Source organism: Bombus bifarius, unplaced genomic scaffold (genome assembly GCF_011952205.1).
Source record: "Bombus bifarius isolate JDL3187 unplaced genomic scaffold, Bbif_JDL3187 scf7180000007987, whole genome shotgun sequence".
Lineage (NCBI taxonomy): Eukaryota > Metazoa > Arthropoda > Insecta > Hymenoptera > Apidae > Bombus > Bombus bifarius.
Window position 1 is genome coordinate 2,719,757 of NW_022884369.1, and position 17,376 is coordinate 2,737,132.

The following is a 17,376-nucleotide window of genomic DNA, read 5'->3' on the forward strand; positions in this document are numbered from 1 at the left end:
GTCAGCACCGGTGCTTCGTTGATAACGCGTCTTCTGAATGATGCCCCGTTTATTATTCGTTTTGATAGAGAAATATGTAGTAGGGGAGCATTGCCATTGACACAAGAGCGAGCCTCAGTTACCCCGCGTTTATTCGCGTAAACTAGAGCGCTCATAGCGCTCAGTGATTTTTTAGTTACTCGGCGGACGAGGGAGGTCACGAGCAAGGAAAGACTCGAGGATCGCGATCCATATAGGACTCGCGACCTGGAAGTCCTTCCTGAGTCCATGCGGAAGCACGTGGCCTAAGGTCAAGGTGAGACTAATAGAATTCTCGCGTGTTTTCGCTTTCTCTTGCATACTTTGTGCTCTCTGTTGTAAGTGCTAATGTTTCTATCAGGATCGCTTATGTTTCCACACTATTTTATTACACATTTAATCAATTGCTAAAATATCTTGCGAATTACATCGTACGTATATAAATGATCATGTGCTTCTATTGCAGTGCATATAAGCTTAGTTAAACGCATCTCACGGTTTTTTTTATATACAATTTATAATATTATTTATACATTGTGTTTCATAAGAATATTGGATTTTTTGGGAAACAAAAATTCTATCGGTTATCATAGTAAGTAGATGATAGTATAGCGTCTACGTTCTTTATTCGATGTTCACGTAACTGTTTAAAAACAATGTAGCTTTGTCATTTTTACACATGACAGTCAAATATCTATCATTGTTGTACTATGGCGTGCAATATTGTTCATTGGATTTATTTGGTACGTACAGTAGCTTCTTCGTACAATGACAATTTTAATCTTCCATCTTTTCATTTTGCTCTATTTGTCAATTCTTCCTCGCTCTGAATATTTCATTTGGCGGAATTTTCATCCTATTCTTTCATAAATATGTTACGTTGATCAACATTACTTTAAATTGATCGTTTTACTCTATAGATTGGTATAGAACTATCTTAGGTTATTACATTATATCATCTATTATATCATTATAACTATTATATCTATTATATCATCATGGACGTTTTTTGTCGACATTTACTTCCATTCACAACTGTTTACCGGTTTCTCGTACACCTATAGTTCTATTACGCGCATGTTTCGCATATAAAAATGTTCGTGCTTTTGATTAATAGTCGATGCCGGAAGCTCGTAACGTTTCACAATACTTACTAATTACAGTATATAGTCATCGTCATGGAGCCTGTATGAATTTCAGTGAATTTTATTGTTTTTGAGAACATCATCGTAACATTTAGCTTTTCTCAGTTGTATTTTCATTTCTCTCTTTCAATTCTTGTCTATTTAGCAGTTTTATCGCGAACGACGAACGTCAACTAAGCCTTGATAATTTTTGCACAAGCTTTTAATTGAAATCTTTGTTTTTACGTTGAACGTTGCTGGTACTGCGACTTCTTCTCACTCGCGAATATATCATAAAGTCAGGTCCGCGATTCTTTGCGTGCTTCTTGTGGCACGACGAGGCGGAAGTAACAATCGGCTGGAACTCCGTATTAATGCAGTCTCCGAGCGTCACAACGAAATCTATACCCAGTTAAATTGCAATTGCGTAATCATCTCAGGTGCCCGTGGCGCACTCGACAATTACCAAGGAAATCGTTGGTAAATAAATCCATTACATCGTTTGACTTTTTGACATTTGCATACATGAGACATACATATTACCTTTTTTTTTGCTGAAAAAAGTAATATTATAGTGATTCTTCTAACGGTTAGACGATGTTATATACGAATTTCGCTTTATCGCTTTATGCAACGAGACATGCATTCGCAGTATCTGAACATTTAGCAAACAAATTATTTGACAATATGAATTTCAGTTTGCAAAGTTGTTATCTTCCTTACGAATCGCGGATCTTTCTAAGAATGATTTGCGAATGCTATTATTGGACATATTTAATCACATTGAGCATTACTCTATTTTACTGTAATTTCTCATTAGATATTAAGTCTGACTTGTGCGTGCTTTTAACGTGTACGCTATGCGCGTATGTAACTTGCAAAATTTTCAGATATTTTACCAACGAACTTTTCATACGTTGAATTCATAATGTAAAATCAAACATACATTACACATATGTGGCGGTGATTACGAAAGTGACCTAAGTCAGGAATTTTAAAAAACGAGTTTATCGCTTATTCTGCGTTGTATTTATTTACATTACAATAATCTGGAAGAATTTCTGCAAGGTAGTAGAAATTGAATTGGATTGAATTGGTTGTTGCGCCGTTGAGCTGAATTCAGTTCGTGCGTCAAACGCAAAACTTTAATAATTTCTTCTTCAAAACACTTTCGTAATCACAGGCACGTATTTCTATGATTGATTTTATTTATTATCTTTCGTTAATCTTAATTTTCTAATTTCTTTCTAATCTCTTTCTAATGACAATTTCGCTGTATTTCGGAATTTTATTCACGGTCGATTAACAAGCATATCATAAAGCGATATCGCTCTTGTGTCGAAAGTGTCATTGATAAAACTGACTATACTTATTTATGAACTTGATTCGTGAAATTGCCTATTACAGAAAGGATAGGAACCATTGGTTATTCCAGCTATAAGATACTTACGAGTTGAGAAACTTTTTCAAAAATGTGTAAACTTGAAATATTACGAGGCGTAAGAGAGCTAGGATGTCGAAGCTTTTAGAGTGTTGCTTACCTTCCATGCGTATCATTATTTTAGTTCCTCCGCTCGTCAATTCTGTGTTGTCGCAATTAGACGATTTATTGAATATGAGAAAATTCATCATGAGTGGGGAATACATCTAAACATATCTAAAGATTTTTCAAAGTAGGTAATTCATTTATTTGAAACAGATTTGTTAACGCAGGAACATTCTGTTGTGACTTATATCCGAAAATTCGGACTAATCGTTACCAGAATGTAAGATTTGATGCAGCGAAATAGATAAAATCAACATTTGCACACATACATTCGTCGAAACAACGCTTTGAATCATTGCGGCCACATAATTTATTCTACATATATTTATATGATAATGAAGAAGGATTAATGAAATGGTAATAAATGGAGCGACCGCTGCTAATCGTTAAATGATTAAAACGGTTTATAACGGTAGATAACAGACTTATCGCTGCTAAAGGAATTGTATGGAAGAGAGAAGTGTTCTATAGAGAAGTTAATGCAATTATTATAATTGACCTTGTTAGCTTTTTATTTCTATACACATATACATGTGGTTTATAGGCTCTTCATATTTGAAATTACGTTTAAACATGATGAACATGTTTTTCGTATCTTTGTCGAGACATATGATTTTCTTCTACTCAGGTCATACGATATAATAAACAGCAACAATTTTTTACATAGATAAACAAAAATGATTTATGTTAGTTGTTTGATAAGAAGAAGCAAAAATACATAAATTAATGCGATATTTGATGATTTATAGTAGTATGCCAAAGTATTAGTCTGTAATTTGCATCAGTAATAAAGATCTATCGTTATACCGTTATCAGAAAATTATTCGTTCTTTATTCTTCGTTTCTAATATCGATATTGGCACGATACTTTTGCAAATTACTGTACAAAATGAAGAGCTTTTAACAGATTATAAGTGAAATACGATATGTATTTTATTCTTCGATCAGATTGTAATTAACAAGGTGTATGCTATATATCGTCATTACAATGTTGATAAGTAAATATTTTATAACAATTTTCTAAAATGTTCCAAAAAATTCGAAAAAATGAGATATGTGAATGTTACAGTGTAGTCGGAGGGATGAGCAAAGGTTGTGGAGTTTGTGGGATTTATCCCCGATGGCTACGAGATCGTGCTACCCCAAAAAATTTCATCGCCGTGTACGGGCTCCTCGGTACTGTACAGGCGATGGCCTTTATTTATATCGTCGTCACCCTCACAACCTTGGAAAAGAGATTTAAGATACCTAGTCGGACAACTGGTAAGAACCTTTTGACTTTATTAACCTGTCACCTTATTTCGTTTACCTGTATAATCTGAATTATAATTATCGCTTTTGGAGTAATATGATCGAACGTATCATATTAATTAATTCCAAGGTTTAAAATAAAAAGTAATATCTAAGATAGTTTATGATTATTCTCGTACTTCATCGAACGTTCTATTATCTCAAGGTATATGAGATATATTGTTGTTAAATAGATGTATGCAAAACGTTAAAATAATAAATGTTAAATTCGTTAAAGATTTACAGTCGCAGCTGAAAGAAGTAAAAAATACTTAATCGATATAGAAGCTAAAATCAGGATAAAATATATTTTTCGATAACGCGTTAAATACAAGGAATGATGCAGATCTGAAAATATATTAAAGAAATCTAAGAAGAAATGTTATCGTTAACATAAAAGGGAACATAGAATATAAAACAACTTTTTTTATAAACTGTGTTTATATGTCTTCCTTTCATATGAATATTCACTTGTATAAATTATGAATTGACGTATAATGTAGAAATATTTAAATGTTCCTTCCCTTGTCTCATATTCTCTGACGAACGTACAGTTTTTACTTGTCATTGAAATTTTATTACAATTTTCTATTATAAACGAATGGACTAAATTTATTAAGCTTCCAAAAAAGATATGAAGTTATAACAGAAATATTGATCCTAGAACCTATGCTGAATTATATTGCACTTTACAAGACTTTTTCAAATTTTACATCCTTTCGTTTTTCAATATCCTATGTATCAAGGACAAAATTTCAACAAATTCTACGTAAATAATTATATTTTCTCTGATTTTATGTTATCGTAAGGTGTATCACATAAAACCGACTCTTTCGTGCAACAATAATAAAATCTGTCCGAGATATAGGAAGCTGTGAACATTCGAGTATTTCGCGGTTCTTATTTTTACTGTGATTTCTCTCGTCACTGATACCGAGTAGCCAAGTGTTACGATTCTAGTCGTATTAAAGTACTTGGACTTGCATTTGCACACGTACACGCATTCGGCCCCGACGAAAGATAAATCGCGTGTCGGTGTGCGTTCGTCTAGTAAGTAGTGTCGCAATCATAGAAGTGAGAAATCTGTCGTTAGAATAACGAGTGCTGGATACTATAAAGACACACGAACATACTGTTATAGAATATGCTGTTTTCAAACAGCACTTTGAAAAGGACGATTAATTTTTAGGCCAAGATAGAACGCAGATGGATAAAAATTATCCTATACTATTTAAAAGTAATGTACGTATAATGCTCGAGCAAGCTGAGTTATAATTATTCGTAGTTGGATAATTCGAATACGTTATAAATTTCGAAAATCACTTTGTATTAGGTGAAATTTATTACTGATTTTTTATTGTTATTGTTGCTATTGCTTGATTTTATTGGACAAAGTTAGAAAGCGCATTAAATAGGTGCATAGAGAATTGCGAATTAGTAGACATTTGAAACCTGCTTCTGTGAAGCTTAGTATTAGTCAAAACCGTGTATGTGTAGATTTATTATATAGAACTGTTCCTGTCTAAACTTCGTCTAACGCTCATCGACTAATTATGCGTCGTCGTGCTCTGCCCCTACTACCGCTAATTTTCGTTAGGATTCTTAGGTCATTTTAATTATTATAAAACTCTCGACCAAGCAATATGTCTCCGAAGAAATATACAGCGGTGGCTTCGTGCGCAAACTTTTAACCCACAAAGACATTGTGATAATAAAACAATTCTGATACGAAATAATCATCGTCTTCCTTCGCTATTTTATCAATTTCGATTTTGTCCCACCGTTAAAGTTGCTCCGCGTTTAACACGCGAAATCAATCAATGACAACGCGTCAACAATTCCTTTTCAATTATTCTTTATATTCAACCATAATTTTCTACTAGATAATGATATCAACATCATCGAATATAATTTTTAATTAATTTCCTTGAATATAGATTATTGGATTAATAGCAATAGGTGTCTTATGCGTACGCATTATTTACGTGTCTTATATATATATTGATTAGATGTTACATATATTACATTTTTCATTTTATCAAGAATGATTTAACAAAACAAAAAAGCCCGATTCGCTTAAGAAAAGCCTTAGTAGTAATGAATATCGCGCAAACTTATTGCTGAGTCCACGTGTAATGATGTTAATCTAATTGACCTCGCTTTGATTTTTCAAATTAATCCTTTATTGTCATCTTCTTTTGTTCGAGTCTCACAATTGTATGATGCAAAAGAATCGAAGAACTCTCGTTTGTTTCGCTTGTCACCCTGGCTATTAACTGGCCCACCGATTGAAACATTATTTGCATCGTGGACACGCAATTGGATGAACATTAATTACGTGTTACAGCGGCTGCGTGAGAAATCGATACAACTCTTACGCACACGAACGTGTAGTATTCAGCCGGTGGACTTCGCGGTTTTACGAGGTCGGTGTTATTACGTTGATTCGATCGATCGATATCTGTACATATCCATTGGAGTTAACGATACAAACGATACGTTTTGTCGAATTCCGTGATTTTTTAGAAACGAAACAAATATTCCATACGACTAGGACGATGGATAATTAGATAAAATTCTATGTGAGGATCGTAGGAAATAAAGCTAATAAGTTCGTATTTACAGATTTTCCTGGTTTTAATACCATCAGTTATGTAAAAAAGAGTACTTGATGTAATATAAGTACATAACTTAACATAACACAGTCGAAAATGAGAATAATATGTCTAATTTAGGAAGATAATATATTGACAAACAGTTGATAAATTCACTCGGTTTCCTGAAAAAGTGAGAATATTTCTCTGTTTCATTTAATATTTTTGGAACGTTCTGGAGGATAGCAAGAATTTAATGCAAAAACGAAATAGAATAGTGTCTTCTTTATTTTAAAATTATTGTTTTATATTAAACATTCGAATAAAATTGTTTTATTATTGTAAAGTTGCTCTCTTATAAGAAAAGACTAAAAATGCGATTTATACATTTGTGTTCTTTCGTTAAAGTCTCCATATTATAATATTGTCATTAATTTCAATAAATCAATGAAATGTATAAAATAAAGAAGAAGAAATATTAGTAGTCGTGGTTAGGATTTACAGAATCATACTAATGTCCAGCTTAAAAGAAAAATATTATTTCCATTGGCGTATGCGGTTAATCTTTATGATTTGATATTATGGTTCAAAAAACGCAGCTTTTTGATCAAAGTACAGTTATTTAACACTTGATAGACATGTAGAATATCAATTATTATCTTCGATTTGATTGTTTTCTATGGATAAGATGATATACAGATATATGAGAGATGTATGATTTTTTGACATCTTTCAAATATTCAGATTAATCATTCTCCACAGTCTACATAGTTTGTATCTTAATGTTTTATGAATACATATTATGCTTAAACTGAAAGTAAACTCTATACAGTAATTTAATTAGTTACATTAATGCTTTTAATTTTTTAACTTTTTTTGTTGCATCAACCCATTTCGGTGATTAGTAACTACATTAATTTACATAACTAAACATTATATTACGTTAATTTACATAGGCAAACATAGATATTACGTTAAATTAAACGAAGAATTCTGACATGTATCAAGAGAATTGTAATACTTTGTTTTAAATATTTTGGAAAAATTTAGCATTTCGTAGTTGCAACGTCTATTATTTATACGACAAATCGTTTGAAATAATTTTCTCGTAATAATCTCTTTCTTTTAATAATCTCTCATAATAATCATTTGAGTACAATATTCATCTGATCCTTCAACGTATTGAGAAATTTGTTGAACTAATCATTTTTCGGAGATTTTAAGCAATTCTTCTCTAGAAATGCAGATTCCACAAAGAGCATTTATAATATCAACATCTTTAAGCGGTGGCTATATTTGCAAAAATATCTATAATGAACTCGGTCCGTTTAATTTAATTAATAGAAGATCGCGAAATTCAACAAACTGTTTCTTCTGTATAATGTACCGATATAAGATATAAATTAATTAAAATAATTAATTACAAAATCATTATAATTAATATCTTATAAATTATTTACAATAATTTCGAAACTTTTCGAAACGTTTCCTTGTAACTTTGATCGGCTATATGCTAAACTAATCTTCATTTCGTCTTATCATAATTTGATACTTTTCTATTACAGAGAGTAGAATAATTCTAAAAGTCTTGTTTTAATATGATGTTGATTGAATTTACAATTTTGAGCTTCGTACACAATAATATACGATATACATAAACGTGTGTTTACACAATCACGTACGATAATTGTCATAAATAAAAATCAAGCATTGTTCCCATTGCATCTCTTCTTATACCACGAAATAAGAAATAGTCACGTCACATGAATTTATTTGAACCGAATTTATTTCAGGATTAATCCTTTCTGGCAATGAGATCTCTCAAATTTTATCTCTGATATTAACCTACTACGGAGGTTCTGGTCACCGTCCAAGATGGATCGCGGTTGGTGTCGGTCTTAGTGCCTTCTCGTGCCTAGTCCTCGCTCTTCCACACTTCTTGTACGGACCAGGACGAGATGCTTTGGCATTAACGAAGGAGTACCTTGACCAAACTCTGCTGAACGCAACCACAATACCCCAAGATCTAGCAATTTGTCCACGCGTCATCAAACCAGACCATTGCGACGAGGAAACGCTCTTGGACGTCAGCATTCTTCCACGACTCTTGGTCTTCCTCTCTCAGTTTATCCTTGGAATCGGTACCACTCTCTATTACGGTCTTGGTCAGACGTACCTGGATGACAATACCAAAAAGAAGAATACTCCGATGCTTCTAGGTAAATATTTATTCTATGTAAATATTTATTGATATAAGCGAACCACGGATATTTATGCAAACTCATATTCTTATGAATATAGCGAAAAAGGTGGAACAGAGATAAAATGAAAGATTATTTTATTCTATTGTATAAGACAACGAGTACCATATTTTGGATACTATATATGTATACTGTATATTATTTGCATTGTGTGCATTTATGCAGCTTAAAATTTCTATTTTGTTATTTGGTAAGCTTTTTATTTTCAAATTTAATTTTTGATATTCAAATAGTAAATGTATGTATAATAGTAATATATATGAATTGTAAAAGATACCTTTGACATGCGTGTTTTAACAGGTAATTTGAATTTATAATCGGTTGATTTCATAGGAAGGTAGTAAGTACTGGTTCTAATCATCGATTTATCATTAATTTGTACACGCTGATCAGACTCAAATAGTGTATCTATACAAGGTATTATAATGTAATGTATTAAAGTTTTATAATTTAATGTACGTGTAAATGTAAATAGATCGCCAAATTCTACAGTTGTTCAGGGTTAAGATTATTGATTTAGATGCGTGGGGAGGAAGTTCCAAGATGTTAAGCTATAAATATTTTTTTTGCATCTAAATGCAACTACTAGCTAATCTTAAAACATTAAAAAAGAGAACTTTAATAATATCTATAAATAAAGCTTGAAGAAACTCTCTCCCCCTCTGTTGCTTTTAATAAATATTTATCAAATATTTCGTTTACCAAATAATCTTAGCAGTCAACACAGTATAGGTACAAACATAAATTCTTTATTTTACTGGGAATCAATCTTGCATGGTTGATAATTTTATTTACTCAATTTTGAGTCTTTTTAATTCTACTTTGAAACAAATTTTAGGAAGCTCAATTATTATATATTTTCATTTAATATTATAATTAATGTTATTCAAGTTACATATAATTCGTAAACTCTAAAAGGCTCAAACATATATGTTCCAATTTAATTAATAGGAATAATGAATAATTATTTTTTTTATTATTAATTGCCCAAATATCTGCGCCATGTACGATTTATAGAATACAAGAATATTAATTTTTATTTAATCTTCATCCAGGTTTCACCTTTGCTCTGAGAACTGTTGGGCCAGCAATAGGATTCCTACTGGGTTATGGTTGTCTCAGTTTGTATATAGATCCCAGTCTACATCCTGTGATTACAAAGAAGGATCCACGCTGGTTAGGTGCATGGTGGCTCGGTTGGATTATTCTAGGCGCCACTATGGGCATGTTCGCTATTCTAATAGCAATGTTTCCACGAAATCTACCGACAGAAACAAATACTGCAATCGACACTGCCAAGAAGGTGAAATATGATTAATACTATAGAATTTATCGTTCAATGCATAGTACGAATTTAATACAATATATAGTTTGCTTACCTTGCAATGTCTACATATGCAGTTTACGTATGCACAGAAACGTATCGATAATGTTGAAATCTTCCAAGTTGAATTGTGCAATATACAATGATGTAATTATATATTCGTGATACAGCTAAAGGAGCAAATTGTTGTTTGCATAATAGCTATTTTAGATAAAAATATGGACAATTTCAAAGTGACGTGTAAAATAATAATCGTAATGGTTGCAACGGTAAAGTTTTACTAAAGATTTCTGATTGCCCTTAATAATAGAATTTTACAACATCATATCTTCACTCATACGTCTAGTAGATAAGCGGAAATATCAACAGGAAAATTAACTAATTGAATTACTTGCTATATTTTCTGTATAGGTATACTTTGAAATATTTGATCACATTTTATATGTACGTCTTTCACATATGTTCACACGTCTTTCTTTTAGTCGAGAATTTAATGATACTTTATGCATTTTTTTCAGGATGGTAGTATTCCATTGAAATTGCACCTAACTGTGCAAGAGCAATACATGAAGCCGATGGAACCAACAAAGTCTTTAGAAAGTGAATATATTCCAACTATGCGTGAATTTCCGAAAGCGATGATGAGGTTGCTAACAAATTGGCTGCTAACTTTCAATAATCTAAGCGGAGTGTTTTACGTGTTAGGTGCTTCGGCATACATAACATTTTTGGCGAAATATCTTGAGGTTCAATACAGCACATCTGCTGCTGGTGGTACTGTGATTGCAGGTGTGTCACTTGAAAAAATTACGTCCTGAAAATAACTGTTGTTAGTTATTTAACTCTTTCAGGACTGAATCTTTCTTTGATTGCGTAGACGAGATTTTTTATTAATAATAAAAGCACGATTTTCCTGATGTCTTTGTAAAGAAGACACGACGTATTAAAATGTATCAAATGTATCAAATACTGTGCATTGGAATGTAAAAATCGGATTGTCGACAATGAATTTATTGTTTAACTCATTGGCATGCAGTCGTCTGCCAAAGTTTGAAACGTTGTGTAATTTAATTCTTGGTTGTTCAACAACTCGATATATAATATTTTGCAGACTGTATTTCTTTCTAACTGTTGATTATTAAGGATAATAGATAGTGATTTTGTTTGAGAAAAAATAATATATAACAGAAACTTTTAATGTAGAAACGATTGGTATGCCAATTGATTAATTGATAATTTATTAATGTACAGTGTTGCGTATATGTAAACATCAGTCCTGTAAGGGTTAAAGTAATTGATTACCAAAGTATGTAATTCCTCAAAGCTATTAAACATAAGATTTTATATTTTAAGGTCCGATATCGCTTGTTGGTATGGTACTAGGATTTCTGCTTTCTGGATTAATCATTAGCAAATTTAAACCTGGTCCTAGACCATTGTTAGCATGGAATGTGTTTGTCGGTATTTGTTTCGTCGCTGGTCAGATACTCTTTATATTTCTTGGTTGTTCCGATACTGGCATTCAGGGTCTCAACTTAGAGACTATGCAGTGAGTACGTTTTCTTGCTTATAGAACATTGTTTACATTACTCTCAGATTATAAATAAAAGCTCCGTTATAAATAAAGGAAAGTGGAAAAGTACAATTTCATGAAGCCGTCACTAAGAATAAAGTAATGTGTAAAGGAAAGTAATATAAGAAAGAACCTATAGATTGATCTATAAGGAATTAAATTGTAAATTCATTTGTAAATTTTTGTGTTGAAAATGTGATAATTTTATTATTACTCCTGTATTTCTCAAAATTTTGTAATATAGTAGTGCTCTAATATGTAACAAGATAATTGTAATTAATTATGAATAGAGTCGCTTTATTATGTTAACATAAAAATGTATACTGATAGAAATAATTAGTATTTGAATTATTCTTAGTAAAGAGCATTACATACTCTAAAAATCATCGGATAAAACATTTCTTTGGGTTTTATTATACTTCTCTGTTAACGTAAGTTATTATTCTTTTTTAATATGTAGAGCGCTGTTTATACAATTTAATGTGACTTTTACGTATTCTACATGAGTTACAGTGTCTTGAAGTTACATATATTAAAAACATTAAATGCTAGGTCCGAGGAATATATTTTAGGATCATGTGCGCATTCGTCGTGTACAAATTATTAGAAAGTATAAAAATTATAATTTTTCGGAACTTCTGGATAACTGTTTGCTGTATTATTTGATATACATGAAATTACATAGTGTAAATCGATATTGAAGCTAAAATTTGATAATTACATAGTTAATTTCTCTAGCTACTTTTATTGAAGAATGTAATTCCTATAAGTTTCTAATTTCTTCATTGTAATATAAATAATAGAACAGACGACTATATATGAAAACAAGTAAATTATTAACATATATTTATGATATTATAATTTTTTCTATAATACCATTTTCACAATATCTTCTCTACTTAATTATGCATTATTTGTACTTACTGTAATTGATTTGTACTTGATACTATGACATATCCTTTATGTATTTAAATATGATATTTAATACACGGTAAACTTTCATACTTATTTCTAAACGTATACTAACATTATAAATCAGTTATACATTGCTGTGAAATTGTTATCTAACACCTTTATATTACAATGTTGTATCGATACGAATAAAATTTAGTTAATTCATTTTTGTTACAGGATGAACCTAACATTTAGTTGCAACACCGACTGTAACTGCGATGGCGTTAAATATTCTCCAGTCTGTCATGTATCATCGAAGACGACCTTTTTCTCTGCTTGCCATGCTGGTTGTCGAACAATAATTAACGACAAGGAATTTGGAAACTGCAGTTGTCTTCCTTTACTGAGCACGCCAGATCTCGAAAGTCATTTCGGATACACTACCGATTATAATCCGAAGAATCAATCGATCTACGTGAACGATCCACATGCGATGAATTTTGACAAAGTCAGAGCTGGTCCATGCACGAATGACTGCAGCCGCCCTTATCTTTTGTTCACGGTGCTCACTTGTGTCATACAAACGTTAGCGTGTTCCGGAAAAATCGGCAACGTGCTGGTCAATTATCGCAGCGTCGAGAAGAAGGATAAAAGCTTCGCGCAGGGTATTACGCTGATGATCATTTCCTTGTTTGCGTTGATACCGGGCCCGATTATTTACGGAGCCATTATTGACTCGACTTGCTTGATTTGGGAGGAGTCCTGCGGAACCAAAGGAAACTGCTGGTTCCACCATGGAAGAAACTTCCGGTATTTAGTTAATATAACGTCAGCAGGTAAGTGTTTATTAGTAGTAATTCTACAGTGTATTATAAATTGTCTTGATTAAGTGGACAACAGAAGGATAATCCAATTTGTCGAATATTCAGTCGAAACGGAGACAAAAAGTATTATATTTAGAAGTTACATGCTTTTAGTAAGAAAAGATTTGACACATGTGGAAAGTGAAATGTAATAAATAGATTAGTATAGTGTAAAATAAGGTGGAAACGAAAACTAAGTTGCTTAAAAATAAAATTTTATCTTCGAGACAGTTGATTTCCAGAATGTGCAATATGTCAGAAGGGTACGTACGCACTTAACTCTAATATCGATAAACTAATAGAAACTAGTAGCTCATATCGATAACAAGCTTGTTATTAGTAATAGCATAGTAAGTGGTAAACTGCAACGTTAATCATGTTTGTAAATGTAAGCATATGCTTCTAAATATTTAGAAAGAAAGATGTATACTAAGGCCGACCAAATCATTAATTACACGTATAAATTTCAAAAACTGATTTTCTCGAAAATGAAGTCTTATTAGAAAAGTTTTATTTTCGCTCTTGATTTATGTCTTTTTTTTAAATTGTGCCTGTTTGAGAGTACTATGTTAGACTTTACGGTGCAGCTTATAGGAAAAGATATACTGTGTCAAATTTTTTCAACATCCCTCAACTCAAACGCGATTCAATTATTAAACCGGAATGCTAAATAAATATTTATGATATATGTATAAAATTAGAAAAAGGATAAAGCGTGATTAAAATTATATCAAACATACTGATGTGTACCATACGAAAATAATTGTAACGTACACGTCTCCCTGTTATGTATATTGGAATACAGGAGTTTCTATCATACTCAGGGAAGTATCATAAAACATTGATTACATTATTACCTATTACAAAATAATGTAAATACAATAGTAGATTCGAATGGTAGCAAATAAGCGATAAAGAAGTTTAAAATTTTTATCTTATCTCGTCTGGGTGGAACTTTAAAAATATATCGTTACGGTGTAAATTATACCACATGTAGTGACATAACGATTCGATGTTGATCCAATTGTAAACTTTCGATTGTTAATAATTGGGCAAGCCTGATATCACAAATTAAATAATTTTTTTAAATAGAACAAATTAAATATCATCAAATGTTATTAGAAATTAGCATAGTTTTTCATTCATACGTTTTATCTTATTCATGTCGAAGATGTGGTTAATCTTCGTTGTACATATTGAACTTTTAGCGATCTCGACATGGAAGTACTTTGTTATTGTACGACAATGTGTTTTATTTTTTTAGGATTCTCCATAATAGGAGTGTTTTTCGATGCAGCGGTTTGTTATCTCGGGAAGAATTTGGATCTTTACGGCGCCCAAGAAAGCGACAGACACTGCGAATTTATTCGAGAAGACGAGGCGTCACAAACTGCCGACGGTGAGAAGAAGAAAGAAATGAACGGAAATGTAAACTAAAAGACGAGCAATAATCGTTTCTATCGATTACAAGTCAAAATGTTCCACGTAAAACACTAGGTTTTATTCGTTGTTATGTAAATTAAAAAAAATTCCATACTCAATATCGACGATTAGAATGATATTATTTTACATATCAAATTGCATAGGGGTATCTTTAATAAATTTCACGTCTCCTATCGAATAGTTAGTTAGAAAGATCGACTGTAAATTAAAGTAAAATTCAAAGCATTTAAATAATGTCGATGTTTTTATCTTTTTTAAATTACATTCCAGACTGTTAAAATATTTGCACGATTGTACAGCGTTATTCCTATCTATTTGTAAATAAAACATGAGTTTTTATTAAATTTCTGATCGTGTATGATCTTTCTTTTGATCGTTAAATGTTCTTGTGCAAGTAAATATTAAAAACTGATTTTCGAGGAAAATCGGGCTTTCTTCGTTAAATCTATGGCAAACAAAGTTATAATACTCGACGAGACAGAAACGTTTGATCGAACTGAACTCAAAACAACCAGGTATGTATATTTTGGCGTCAAATGCGTTGTTCCTTTGTAACAGTTAATCATATTCATTAAAAAGCGAATAAAAGTAAAGTAGTGCATAAAAGTAATGCTAACGTACAATGATGTATAACGAAATAATCAATAAAATATATTTTATCAAACTTTTATAAACTTATAATATATTTTCAATATATAAATTTTAACAGTAGGTTGTTTAAACTATATCAATCAATTAGCATTAATAATGTAATATTATGTGGCAAACGATTTAATTGTAAAACTATTATCATTTCCAGCACAATGTAATGGTTTCCAACTTATATATATTACTTATAACTTAGAAAAAGACATTTAGGCTCTATAAATATCCTATGATTTACGTCTAATCCTTGTACAACGAAGCCCGGGCTAGTTTTACTTGGAAATATACATATCAATAGTTCACGAAAGTATTTAGATTCATAGACTCTGTTCCCGAATATGTCATGTGTGTTATGTAAAAGATTTTGTATGACATATGACATGATACAAGCAACATAATCACACTGGTAAAATTCGAAACAAATCGGAAAATGTATATAGAAGTTGCACGATATTTCTTGAAAACACACTTCACGAAGGTAACGAAATTATTTAAACAATCGATTTTCTATTATATTAATTAATTTAGAGCGAACACCTTTAGCATTAATTATATGTTTATAGCAATTATTCACGCTATATATTAAATATTTTTTATCACTACAACGATAATCGTGTTTCACAATAACGCTAATGGAAAAAGTTTTGTACAACACACGAAATATATTCACAAAAATTTTCTATAATACGTGTCGTGAACCGTTGTACATGAACGACTGTATCTTTTCATCCCTTAATATGCAATTTTCATCGACTTAACCAGTCAAAACTGCGCGATTTTTTTAACGAAATTCATTCTTGCTTATATAGATAATAACATATTGTTTTATAATTCTAACGTCATATCTTACGTTCTTAATACAATAAAATGAAAAATAAAAAACAGAAAGTGAAGAAAAAGCGGCGCTTTTATGAATAAGAAAATGATTTGTCAAAAATCGTGTATTGACTGAGCTCATGTCTCACGCGAGCATAAGCGTCAATTTAATTGTCACATAGAGGTAGAAAAGGGGTAATCTCCGCTGAGCAACGATTGAATAAGAAAGTATGTTATATATTCACAAAAATGTACTAAATATCTTTAAGCAACAATTTTAATAAACCATGCAGATCACTGGTAACGCAGCTGAGTTCGTCACCGGCGAACAGGGTAAGAAATGTTTACTTGATCGAGCGTATTTGAAATTTCGTTATACGATAAGCGAAGATCGTCCCCTTGGAGCAGTCCGATGGTTCGTAATGGTTTCGTTAAATCGCCCGCAAATAGGCCGTAATGCTCACAGGGAAGAAAGGGGTTTCGACTGGCTGTATGAAACAGGAAAAAAAAAACGGAAAGTATACTTAAATCGGGCGATCGACGGTTTCAGCTGATTCGCCGCTCAACGACAGAGGAAGGAAAGCGTTTGGGAAGGGGGTAAGGTCTGAAGGCTTGTTTTCAGACTTCCATCCTAAATTCTCGGGGGTCGAGGCTCGTGCAGAGACCTCCGCTAGTCAAAGGATTACAAACCCGCGAGCCCGAAAGTAAAAAGGGAGTTTCTGTTTGAGAGCCTTTTAATTTTTAAGCCCAGACAGACAGAGGCAGAAGGCCCAGCCGCGTAATGAATTCCGCGACGTCTTCGTGACGTCAGGTCGTCTCTATCGATCGCATCCTTAGACACGCTCCTGGAGGATGCGCTTTGGCATTACCGGAGGATTAAGTGCCCTGCCTTACTCCACCGTAAATAAAGAAAAATCACGACTACGATGGTCGCTCGTCGCTCGACCACCCGCTCCCCTCGGGATCCGCTTGCTTCTCGACCTTG

At 32.2% G+C, this 17,376-nt stretch overlaps 1 protein-coding gene across 2 annotated transcripts; it reads left to right on the forward strand.

Annotated features, from left to right (window-relative positions):
- Positions 1-82: 82 nt before the first annotated feature.
- On the forward strand, positions 83-15,278 carry LOC117205162 (solute carrier organic anion transporter family member 74D). 2 transcript variants are annotated; one of them, XM_033443304.1, is made up of 8 exons: positions 83-295; positions 3,758-3,951; positions 8,366-8,791; positions 9,889-10,136; positions 10,676-10,946; positions 11,511-11,706; positions 12,862-13,460; positions 14,752-15,278. In XM_033443304.1, the coding sequence occupies exons 2-8, from the start codon at positions 3,771-3,773 to the stop codon at positions 14,922-14,924; spliced, it is 2,094 nt and encodes a 697-aa protein (XP_033299195.1). In that variant the 5' UTR covers positions 83-295; positions 3,758-3,770; the 3' UTR covers positions 14,925-15,278. The 2 variants fall into 2 exon arrangements, with proteins under 2 accessions (XP_033299195.1, XP_033299196.1); XM_033443305.1 differs by having other exon boundaries at positions 107-295; positions 3,763-3,951.
- The last annotated feature ends 2,098 nt before the right edge of the window (positions 15,279-17,376 follow it).

Coding starts and splice junctions, on each gene's coding strand:
- LOC117205162 (XM_033443304.1), top strand. CDS start 3,771: ATGAGCAAAGGTTGTGGAGTTTGTGGGATTTATCCCCGATGGCTACGA. Junction 3,952..8,365: donor GATACCTAGTCGGACAACTG/GTAAGAACCTTT, acceptor AATTTATTTCAG/GATTAATCCTTTCTGGCAAT. Junction 10,137..10,675: donor CAATCGACACTGCCAAGAAG/GTGAAATATGAT, acceptor CATTTTTTTCAG/GATGGTAGTATTCCATTGAA.